Below are 11,478 nucleotides of genomic sequence, written 5' to 3'. Positions count from 1 at the left end.
TTCACACCTCACATTTATTCACCTGTGCTTCTAATATTACAACTAATATTCAGTCACCTTTACTTTGTTGACAAAGTGACTGTATCTCATTGCTATGCTGTACCTCAGATGAAACCGGGATTTTTTGAAGTATCTTTGGTGATGCAACAAGAGGATTAGATTATCTGTAGCGGACAAAATGTTTGAGGAAACATGATGCAAATGTATCCATTTCTTGCTCTGGAAAGGTTTCTCTTGTGCAGTCAGATCACTTGAAAGCGCACTTGAATGTTCCAACAGGGAGAAACAGACTCTGTTTACAGCTGCTTCACTATGTGACTGTGTCTTTGACAATGAATAAATACAGTTGGCTCACTGTGGTGGATTATGTGACTCAGTTTCAATTCTCAGCGGTTTCCTGGAGGGTAGAAAATTAACACTTTGGAAAATGGGAACAATTGATATCATTGTTTGTCATTAATGAGCTCAATACTCAACATGGTTCTTTATTGTTTTCATCGAATACAGTCAGTTTGCCAAATATATTGGACCCCCACTAATTAATAGGCAGAACAATATTTAGAACTTAAAATAATGATTCACTTGTTTTTTATCTATATTGTAAAATTTCCTTCATGTTTAAAGGTTCAGTCTGTGAGATTTAGTGGTGAAGTTGCATGTTGCAGCTGAACACCCCTGACCTCACTGAAAGAGAACCTGTGGTAGCCTTCGGTTGTCATAACAACTCGTAAGGGGTTTAGTTTGTCCAGTTGGGACTCCTGATGTAAATATAAAGTGTTTAGATATAAAGGGCCCATTCTAGGGTAAAGCAAACAACAATTTGTACAGTTTAGATGAAACACAGGATTATTTCAGCATTCTGCCAATAGATCCCTTTCTCTTAAATCGTACATACTGAACCTTTAAATATTGAAAAGTCACGAGGAACACAGAAAATGCAACCAATAGGGACCATGCAGCAGATGCTTGCTGTTTTTTTTTTGGAAACCAGTACCGGCTGTAGTTCTGCAAACTATGTAGGTTAAATATTACAATCACGCCCTAATAGTGGAGGGCTGGTCGGTGTAAACACTGGGAGATTGATGTTAAACATCAGAGAAATGGCATCTCAACCTTTCTGTTCAGGGGAGGATTCCTAGAGAAGCCTCATACGTGGGAAAACATAGTTATTTAGGAGATAACATTTTAAGCTTTTGAAAAGTCGATAATAATGCACATTAAAGATCTTCTCCATGATGGAGACAATGACAATTTACATTTGAATGATCTTTGCTTAAATTTTCATGTAAATCCAAACATTTCTTTCTTTATGCAAACTTAAAATGAAAATAAAGTAAATTGGCTTGCGTTATACAATACAGTAATTCTAACATTGATCTGGATCGACACCACATGAATTGAACGGGTTCTTCCCTGACCCACACCCCATCCTCCCTTTGTGGTAGTCTGTCCGGTAGGTTTTGTGTAACCCTCAGGAACAAACAACAAAACTAGCAAATACAACTAAACTGATGGCCCCAGGAGTTTGATAAGTCATCAGTAGCATTAACCGTAATCTTAATGCACATCATAGTTATTTATATTATTTGTTTATTTAATTGATCTGAAACACAACATAGTAATGTGCAAAATATATACCCCACTAGTGTATATTGCTGTACTTCCAAATACACACACACACCCACACACACATATACACACACGCACACACACACACACAGTTATGTCTCCATGACTTTAGAGGACACTACATTGATATCCTGGAGACTTACTCTACCCTGAACCTAAACCTAGCCTAAATTTAAACTGACCCCCAACATTAAACTAAACCTAAACTTAAACACACACACACACACACACACACACACACACACACACACACACACACACACACACACACACACACACACACACAGACACACACACATCAAAGGAACATTGTAACTTTACCATCAGTAAAGACATAAAATGGTTTTGATGAAATGGCTTTGATGACATAGTTATGCACTTGGACATTACAGGACATTTCAGTAAAGACATAAAATGGCTTTGATGAAATGGCTATGACCTTGGACATTACAGGACATTCTACACATACATATGACTGCAGCATCTTACTCACACCAGTTCCTACTGATCACCTTGTGGCTTACAGTTGTCAGGAGGAGAAGTTGTAAACCAGCAACAAACAGCTGAACAATATTATTGCTCCTGATTCAAACTGATCACCATGGCCCACAGCGGAATAACTACTGGACAGGTCAAACCTCAGCACAAGTGCAGGGATTGCCGGGCATTTAAACGAGATGTCAACTATCTTGAACATCTGTTGGGCAAGGAGAGGGCCCGTTGTCGCCAAAACCGAGAGTGGAGAATCACTCTTTGCCAAGCGCTGGATGAGGCCCACGCACAGTTGGCCAAACTGCAACCCCCGAAAGAAAGCTACTGCGACACGGACAAAGAAATATGGCAGCCTGAGGATTGGGAGGAGGAAGGTGACTGGGATGAAGAAGCCCAGCAGCCTGAGGATTGCGAGGAGGAAGGTGACTGGGATGGAGAAGCCCAGCAGCCTGAGGATTGCGAGGAGGAAGGTAACTGGGATGAAGAAGCCCAGCAGCCTGAGGATTTCGAGGAGGAGGGTGACTGGGCTGAAGAACCACAGCAGCCAGAGGAGACCACCAAGCAGAACCAGGAGACAGACCTCCACACATATTACAAGGAGCTGCAGGAGCCTAATATAATCATCCAGCAGAAGTTTGCTTTGGAGCTGCAGGTTGAGAGGCGCAAAAATGAGGCTCTCCTGGATGAACTGCAGAAACTGAGAGCTTCAAACAATGAAATCATTCAAAGTAATGAAGCGGACAACCTCACAGCCAGGCAGCAGGCCACCCACCTGAAGGCTGAGATTGAGAAAGTATTCAAGTCTCAGATGCGCACCTTCGAGGCTGAGCAGAACCTCCTCCATCTGCAGGTAATGGAGGAGATGAGATGTCTCCGCAAAAGTGCTGCTGAGGAGAAAGTGCTTCTGCAGAGACAAGTGGAGGAACTGACGTCCCAACTCTCAATGAAGAAGGAGAGCAAGCATCAGGAGTGGCAGGAGGAGAAGGGAGAAGCAGGAGGAGAAATAGGTGGAGGAGCAGCAGGAGAAGGAGGAGGAGAGCCTGTTGACAAATCTGCAGATAAAACTGTATTAAATAACCAGCAGGAGTCCCTCTCTGATGTGCTCCTGCTCCAGAACCTGTGGAGACTGAGGCGTCTGAGGAGACGCCCAAAAAGAAGAAGTCTTCAATCTGGAAGAGAATCAGACAGACTCTGGGACTGAGGAGGAGGAAGAAGAAGCAAAAGGACGCTGCACCTCACAACTAATTCACACCTCACATTTATTCACCTGTGCTTCTAATATTACAACTAATATTCAGTCACCTTTACTTTGTTGACAAAGTGACTGTATCTCATTGCTATGCTGTACCTCAGATGAAACCGGATTTTTGAAGTATCTTTGGTGATGCAACAAGAGGATTAGATTATCTGTAGCGGACAAAATGTTTGAGGAAACATGATGCAAATGTATCCATTTCTTGCTCTGGAAAGGTTTCTCTTGTGCAGTCAGATCACTTGAAAGCGCACTTGAATGTTCCAACAGGGAGAAACAGACTCTGTTTACAGCTGCTTCACTATGTGACTGTGTCTTTGACAATGAATAAATACAGTTGGCTCACTGTGGTGGATTATGTGACTCAGTTTCAATTCTCAGCGGTTTCCTGGAGGGTAGAAAATTAACACTTTGGAAAATGGGAACAATTGATATCATTGTTTGTCATTAATGAGCTCAATACTCAACATGGTTCTTTATTGTTTTCATCGAATACAGTCAGTTTGCCAAATATATTGGACCCCCACTAATTAATAGGCAGAACAATATTTAGAACTTAAAATAATGATTCACTTTTTTTTATCTATATTGTAAAATTTCCTTCATGTTTAAAGGTTCAGTCTGTGAGATTCAGTGGTGAAGTTGCATGTTGCAGCTGAACACCCCTGACCTCACTGAAAGAGAACCTGTGGTAGCCTTCGGTTGTCATAACAACTCGTAAGGGGTTTAGTTTGTCCAGTTGGGACTCCTGATGTAAATATAAAGTGTTTAGATACAAAGGGCCCATTCTAGGGTAAAGCAAACAACAATTTGTACAGTTTAGATGAAACACAGGATTATTTCAGCATTCTGCCAATAGATCCCTTTCTCTTAAATCGTACATACTGAACCTTTAAATATTGAAAAGTCACGAGGAACACAGAAAATGCAACCAATAGGGACCATGCAGCAGATGCTTGCTGTTTTTTTTTTGGAAACCAGTACCGGCTGTAGTTCTGCAAACTATGTAGGTTAAATATTACAATCACGCCCTAATAGTGGAGGGCTGGTCGGTGTAAACACTGGGAGATTGATGTTAAACATCAGAGAAATGGCATCTCAACCTTTCTGTTCAGGGGAGGATTCCTAGAGAAGCCTCATACGTGGGAAAACATAGTTATTTAGGAGATAACATTTTAAGCTTTTGAAAAGTCGATAATAATGCACATTAAAGATCTTCTCCATGATGGAGACAATGACAATTTACATTTGAATGATCTTTGCTTAAATTTTCATGTAAATCCAAACATTTCTTTCTTTATGCAAACTTAAAATGAAAATAAAGTAAATTGGCTTGCGTTATACAAGACAGTAATTCTAACATTGATCTGGATCGACACCACATGAATTGAACGGGTTCTTCCCTGACCCACACCCCATCCTCCCTTTGTGGTAGTCTGTCCGGTAGGTTTTGTGTAACCCTCAGGAACAAACAACAAAACTAGCAAATACAACTAAACTGATGGCCCCAGTAGTTTGATAAGTCATCAGTAGCATTAACCGTAATCTTAATGCACATCATAGTTATTTATATTATTTGTTTATTTAATTGATCTGAAACACAACATAGTAATGTGCAAAATATATACCCCACTAGTGTATATTGCTGTACTTCCAAATACACACACACACACACACACACACACACACACACACACACACACACACACACACACACACACACACACACACACACACACAGACACACACACATCAAAGGAACATTGTAACTTTACCATCAGTAAAGACATAAAATGGTTTTGATGAAATGGCTTGATGACATAGTTATGCACTTGGACATTACAGGACATTTCAGTAAAGACATAAAATGGCTTTGATGAAATGGCTATGACCTTGGACATTACAGGACATTCTACACATACATATGACTGCAGCATCTTACTCACACCATTTCCTACTGATCACCTTGTGGCTTACAATTGTCAGGAGGAGAAGTTGTAAACCAGCAACAAACAGCTGAACAATATTATTGCTCCTGATTCAAACTGATCACCATGGCCAACAGCGGAATAACTACTGGACAGGTCAAACCTCAGCACAAGTGCAGGGATTGCCGGGCATTTAAACGAGATGTCAACTATCTTGAACATCTGTTGGGCAAGGAGAGGGCCCGTTGTCGCCAAAACCGAGAGTGGAGAATCACTCTTTGCCAAGCGCTGGATGAGGCCCACGCACAGTTGGCCAAACTGCAACCCCCGAAAGAAAGCTACTGCGACACGGACAAAGAAATATGGCAGCCTGAGGATTGGAAGGAGGAAGGTGACTGGGATGAAGAAGCCCAGCAGCCTGAGGATTGCGAGGAGGAAGGTGACTGGGATGGAGAAGCCCAGCAGCCTGAGGATTGCGAGGAGGAAGGTGACTGGGATGAAGAAGCCCAGCAGCCTGAGGATTTCGAGGAGGAAGGTGACTGGGCTGAAGAAGCACAGCAGCCAGAGGAGACCACCAAGCAGAACCAGGAGACAGACCTCCACACATATTACAAGGAGCTGCAGGAGGCTAATATAATCATCCAGCAGAAGTTTGCTTTGGAGCTGCAGGTTGAGAGGCGCAAAAATGAGGCTCTCCTGGATGAACTGCAGAAACTGAGAGCTTCAAACAATGAAATCATTCAAAGTAATGAAGCGGACAACCTCACAGCCAGGCAGCAGGCCACCCACCTGAAGGCTGAGATTGAGAAAGTATTCAAGTCTCAGATGCGCACCTTCGAGGCTGAGCAGAACCTCCTCCATCTGCAGGTAATGGAGGAGATGAGATGTCTCCGCAAAAGTGCTGCTGAGGAGAAAGTGCTTCTGCAGAGACAAGTGGAGGAACTGACGTCCCAACTCTCAATGAAGAAGGAGAGCAAGCATCAGGAGTGGCAGGAGGAGAAGGGAGAAGCAGGAGGAGAAATAGGGGGAGGAGCAGCAGGAGAAGGAGGAGGAGAGCCTGTTGACAAATCTGCAGATAAAACTGTATTAAATAACCAGCAGGAGTCCCTCTCTGATGTGCTCCCTGCTCCAGAACCTGTGGAGACTGAGGCGTCTGAGGAGACGCCCAAAAGAAGAAGTCTTCAATCTGGAAGAGAATCAGACAGACTCTGGGACTGAGGAGGAGGAAGAAGAAGCAAAAGGACGCTGCACCTCACAACTAATTCACACCTCACATTTATTCACCTGTGCTTCTAATATTACAACTAATATTCAGTCACCTTTACTTTGTTGACAAAGTGACTGTATCTCATTGCTATGCTGTACCTCAGATGAAACCGGGATTTTTTGAAGTATCTTTGGTGATGCAACAAGAGGATTAGATTATCTGTAGCGGACAAAATGTTTGAGGAAACATGATGCAAATGTATCCATTTCTTGCTCTGGAAAGGTTTCTCTTGTGCAGTCAGATCACTTGAAAGCGCACTTGAATGTTCCAACAGGAGAAACAGACTCTGTTTACAGCTGCTTCACTATGTGACTGTGTCTTTGACAATGAATAAATACAGTTGGCTCACTGTGGTGGATTATGTGACTCAGTTTCAATTCTCAGCGGTTTCCTGGAGGGTAGAAAATTAACACTTTGGAAAATGGGAACAATTGATATCATTGTTTGTCATTAATGAGCTCAATACTCAACATGGTTCTTTATTGTTTTCATCGAATACAGTCAGTTTGCCAAATATATTGGACCCCCACTAATTAATAGGCAGAACAATATTTAGAACTTCAAATAATGATTCACTTTTTTTATCTATATTGTAAAATTTCCTTCATGTTTAAAGGTTCAGTCTGTCAGATTTAGTGGTGAAGTTGCATGTTGCAGCTGAACACCCCTGACCTCACTGAAAGAGAACCTGTGGTAGCCTTCGGTTGTCATAACAACTCGTAAGGTTTGTAGTTTGTCCAGTTGGGACTCCTGATGTAAATATAAAGTGTTTAGATACAAAGGGCCCATTCTAGGGTAAAGCAAACAACAATTTGTACAGTTTAGATAAAACACAGGATTATTTCAGCATTCTGCCAATAGATCCCTTCTTCTAAATCGTACATACTGAACCTTTAAATATTGAAAAGTCACGAGGAACACATAAAATGCAACCAATAGGGACCATGCAGCAGATGCTTGCTGTTTTTTTTGGAAACCAGTACCGGCTGTAGTTCTGCAAACTATGTAGGTTAAATAATACAATCACGCCCTAATAGTGGAGGGCTGGTCGGTGTAAACACTGGGAGATTGATGTTAAACATCAGGAGAAATGGCATCTCAACCTTTCTGTTTAGGGAGGATTCATAGAGAAGCCTCATAATGGGAAAACATAGTTATTTAGGAGATAACATTTTAAGCTTTTGAAAAGTCGATAATAATGCACATTAAAGATCTTCTCCATGATGGAGACAATGACAATTTACATTTGAATGATCTTTGCTTAAATTTACATGTAAATCCAAACATTTCTTTCTTTATGCAAACTTAAAATGAAAATAAAGTAAATTGGCTTGCGTTATACAATACAGTAATTCTAACATTGATCTGGATCGACACCACATGAATTGAACGGGTTCTTCCCTGACCCACACCCCATCCTCCCTTTGTGGTAGTCTGTCCGGTAGGTTTTGTGTAACCCTCAGGAACAAACAACAAAACTAGCAAATACAACTAAACTGATGGCCCCAGTAGTTTGATAAGTCATCAGTAGCATTAACCGTAATCTTAATGCACATCATAGTTATTTATATTATTTGTTTATTTAATTGATCTGAAACACAACATAGTAATGTGCAAAATATATACCCCACTAGTGTATATTGCTGTACTTCCAAATACACACACACACACACACACACACACACACACACACACACACACACACACACACACACACACACACACCACACACACACAGACACACACACATCAAAGGAACATTGTAACTTTACCATCAGTAAAGACATAAAATGGTTTTGATGAAATGGCTTTGATGACATAGTTATGCACTTGGACATTACAGGACATTTCAGTAAAGACATAAAATGGCTTTGATGAAATGGCTATGACCTTGGACATTACAGGACATTCTACACATACATATGACTGCAGCATCTTACTCACACCAGTTCCTACTGATCACCTTGTGGCTTACAGTTGTCAGGAGGAGAAGTTGTAAACCAGCAACAAACAGCTGAACAATATTATTGCTCCTGATTCAAACTGATCACCATGGCCAACAGCGGAATAACTACTGGACAGGTCAAACCTCAGCACAAGTGCAGGGATTGCCGGCATTTAAACGAGATGTCAACTATCTTGAACATCTGTTGGGCAAGGAGAGGGCCCGTTGTCGCCAAAACCGAGAGTGGAGAATCACTCTTTGCCAAGCGCTGGATGAGGCCCACGCACAGTTGGCTAAACTGCAACCCCCGAAAGAAAGCTACTGCGACACGGACAAAGAAATATGGCAGCCTGAGGATTGTGAGGAGGAAGGTGACTGGGATGAAGAAGCCCAGCAGCCTGAGGATTGCGAGGAGGAAGGTGACTGGGATGAAGAAGCCCAGCAGCCTGAGGATTGCGAGGAGGAAGGTGACTGGGATGAAGAAGCCCAGCAGCCTGAGGATTTCGAGGAGGAAGGTGACTGGGCTGAAGAAGCACAGCAGCCAGAGGAGACCACCAAGCAGAACCAGGAGACAGACCTCCACACATATTACAAGGAGCTGCAGGAGGCTAATATAATCATCCAGCAGAAGTTTGCTTTGGAGCTGCAGGTTGAGAGGCGCAAAAATGAGGCTCTCCTGGATGAACTGCAGAAACTGAGAGCTTCAAACAATGAAATCATTCAAAGTAATGAAGCGGACAACCTCACAGCCAGGCAGCAGGCCACTCACCTGAAGGCTGAGATTGAGAAAGTATTCAAGTCTCAGATGCGCACCTTCGAGGCTGAGCAGAACCTCCTCCATCTGCAGGTAATGGAGGAGATGAGATGTCTCCGCAAAAGTGCTGCTGAGGAGAAAGTGCTTCTGCAGAGACAAGTGGAGGAACTGACGTCCCAACTCTCAATGAAGAAGGAGAGCAAGCATCAGGAGTGGCAGGAGGAGAAGGGAGAAGCAGGAGGAGAAATAGGGGAGGAGCAGCAGGAGAAGGAGGAGGAGAGCCTGTTGACAAATCTGCAGATAAAACTGTATTAAATAACCAGCAGGAGTCCCTCTCTGATGTGCTCCCTGCTCCAGAACCTGTGGAGACTGAGGCGTCTGAGGAGACGCCCAAAAAGAAGAAGTCTTCAATCTGGAAGAGAATCAGACAGACTCTGGGACTGAGGAGGAGGAAGAAGCAGCAAAGGACGCTGCACCTCACAACTAATTCACACCTCACATTTATTCACCTGTGCTTCTAATATTACAACTAATATTCAGTCACCTTTACTTTGTTGACAAAGTGACTGTATCTCATTGCTATGCTGTACCTCAGATGAAACCGGATTTTTGAAGTATCTTTGGTGATGCAACAAGAGGATTAGATTATCTGTACGGACAAAATGTTTGAGGAAACATGATGCAAATGTATCCATTTCTTGCTCTGGAAAGGTTTCTCTTGTGCAGTCAGATCACTTGAAAGCGCACTTGAATGTTCCAACAGGGAGAAACAGACTCTGTTTACAGCTGCTTCACTATGTGACTGTGTCTTTGACAATGAATAAATACAGTTGGCTCACTGTGGTGGATTATGTGACTCAGTTTCAATTCTCAGCGGTTTCCTGGAGGGTAGAAAATTAACACTTTGGAAAATGGGAACAATTGATATCATTGTTTGTCATTAATGAGCTCAATACTCAACATGGTTCTTTATTGTTTTCATCGAATACAGTCAGTTTCCCAAATATATTGGACCCCACTAATTAATAGGCAGAACAATATTTAGAACTTAAAATAATGATTCACTTGTTTTTTATCTATATTGTAAAATTTCCTTCATGTTTAAAGGTTCAGTCTGTGAGATTTAGTGGTGAAGTTGCATGTTGCAGCTGAACACCCCTGACCTCACTGAAAGAGAACCTGTGGTAGCCTTCGGTTGTCATAACAACTCGTAAGGGGTTTAGTTTGTCCAGTTGGGACTCCTGATGTAAATATAAAGTGTTTAGATATAAAGGGCCCATTCTAGGGTAAAGCAAACAACAATTTGTACAGTTTAGATGAAACACAGGATTATTTCAGCATTCTGCCAATAGATCCCTTTCTCTTAAATCGTACATACTGAACCTTTAAATATTGAAAAGTCACGAGGAACACAGAAAATGCAACCAATAGGGACCATGCAGCAGATGCTTGCTGTTTTTTTTTTGGAAACCAGTACCGGCTGTAGTTCTGCAAACTATGTAGGTTAAATAATACAATCACGCCCTAATAGTGGAGGGCTGGTCGGTGTAAACACTGGGAGATTGATGTTAAACATCAGAGAAATGGCATCTCAACCTTTCTGTTTAGGGGAGGATTCATAGAGAAGCCTCATACGTGGGAAAACATAGTTATTTAGGAGATAACATTTTAAGCTTTTGAAAAGTCGATAATAATGCACATTAAAGATCTTCTCCATGATGGAGACAATGACAATTTACATTTGAATGATCTTTGCTTCAATTTTCATGTAAATCCAAACATTTCTTTCTGTATGCAAACTTAAAATGAAAATAAAGTAAATTGGCTTGCGTTATACAATACAGTAATTCTAACAGCTCTAATTTCATCAGGTGGTACACGAAGATTCTACTTGAAAGGTACTTATTTTATTCCCTGGTGACGACCACTGCTGATATCTTTCTTCTGATTCTGATCAAAGTTGTAAAAAATGTTATTTTTTCATGAGCAGGACATATATTGAATAAATCACATCCAACAGACCATTAACATCAACATGCATTTACATAAGAAAGCTGCAGATTATTAATTTTAATATTGCTTTGGTCTATATCTTGAGGCGCACTGCTCCAGAGCTGACAGACGCTGGTATCAGTGATTGAACTCTCAGCGGTTGTACCTTCCCAATTCCTCCCTTCTGAGTTATACCAGATAGCACTGCAGCACCAGTGA

At 41.7% G+C, this 11,478-nt stretch overlaps 2 protein-coding genes across 2 annotated transcripts; both read left to right on the top strand.

Annotated features, from left to right (window-relative positions):
* Positions 1-2,230: 2,230 nt before the first annotated feature.
* On the top strand, positions 2,231-3,366 carry LOC124854714 (involucrin-like). The gene is made up of 2 exons (XM_047343000.1): positions 2,231-3,077; positions 3,236-3,366. Exons 1-2 carry the CDS (start codon positions 2,231-2,233, stop codon positions 3,364-3,366), a joined length of 978 nt encoding a protein of 325 aa, XP_047198956.1.
* Positions 3,367-5,427: 2,061 nt separating this feature from the next.
* LOC124854713 (involucrin-like) lies at positions 5,428-9,788 on the top strand. The gene is made up of 3 exons (XM_047342999.1): positions 5,428-6,309; positions 8,632-9,466; positions 9,625-9,788. The coding sequence occupies exons 1-3, from the start codon at positions 5,428-5,430 to the stop codon at positions 9,786-9,788; spliced, it is 1,881 nt and encodes a 626-aa protein (XP_047198955.1).
* Positions 9,789-11,478: the final 1,690 nt, after the last annotated feature.

Source organism: Hippoglossus stenolepis, chromosome 14 (genome assembly GCF_022539355.2).
Source record: "Hippoglossus stenolepis isolate QCI-W04-F060 chromosome 14, HSTE1.2, whole genome shotgun sequence".
NCBI lineage: Eukaryota > Metazoa > Chordata > Actinopteri > Pleuronectiformes > Pleuronectidae > Hippoglossus > Hippoglossus stenolepis.
This window is presented reverse-complemented; position numbering and strand designations above follow the sequence as displayed.

Excerpts from the sequence above, each read along its gene's own strand:
- LOC124854714 (XM_047343000.1), top strand. The coding sequence starts at position 2,231 with ATGGCCCACAGCGGAATAACTACTGGACAGGTCAAACCTCAGCACAAG. Across the intron at positions 3,078-3,235 it reads ACTCTCAATGAAGAAGGAGA|AACCTGTGGAGACTGAGGCG; the intron begins GCAAGCATCAGG and ends CTCCTGCTCCAG.
- LOC124854713 (XM_047342999.1), top strand. The coding sequence starts at position 5,428 with ATGGCCAACAGCGGAATAACTACTGGACAGGTCAAACCTCAGCACAAG. Across the intron at positions 6,310-8,631 it reads GGCAGGAGGAGAAGGGAGAA|CGGAATAACTACTGGACAGG; the intron begins GCAGGAGGAGAA and ends CATGGCCAACAG. Across the intron at positions 9,467-9,624 it reads ACTCTCAATGAAGAAGGAGA|AACCTGTGGAGACTGAGGCG; the intron begins GCAAGCATCAGG and ends TCCCTGCTCCAG.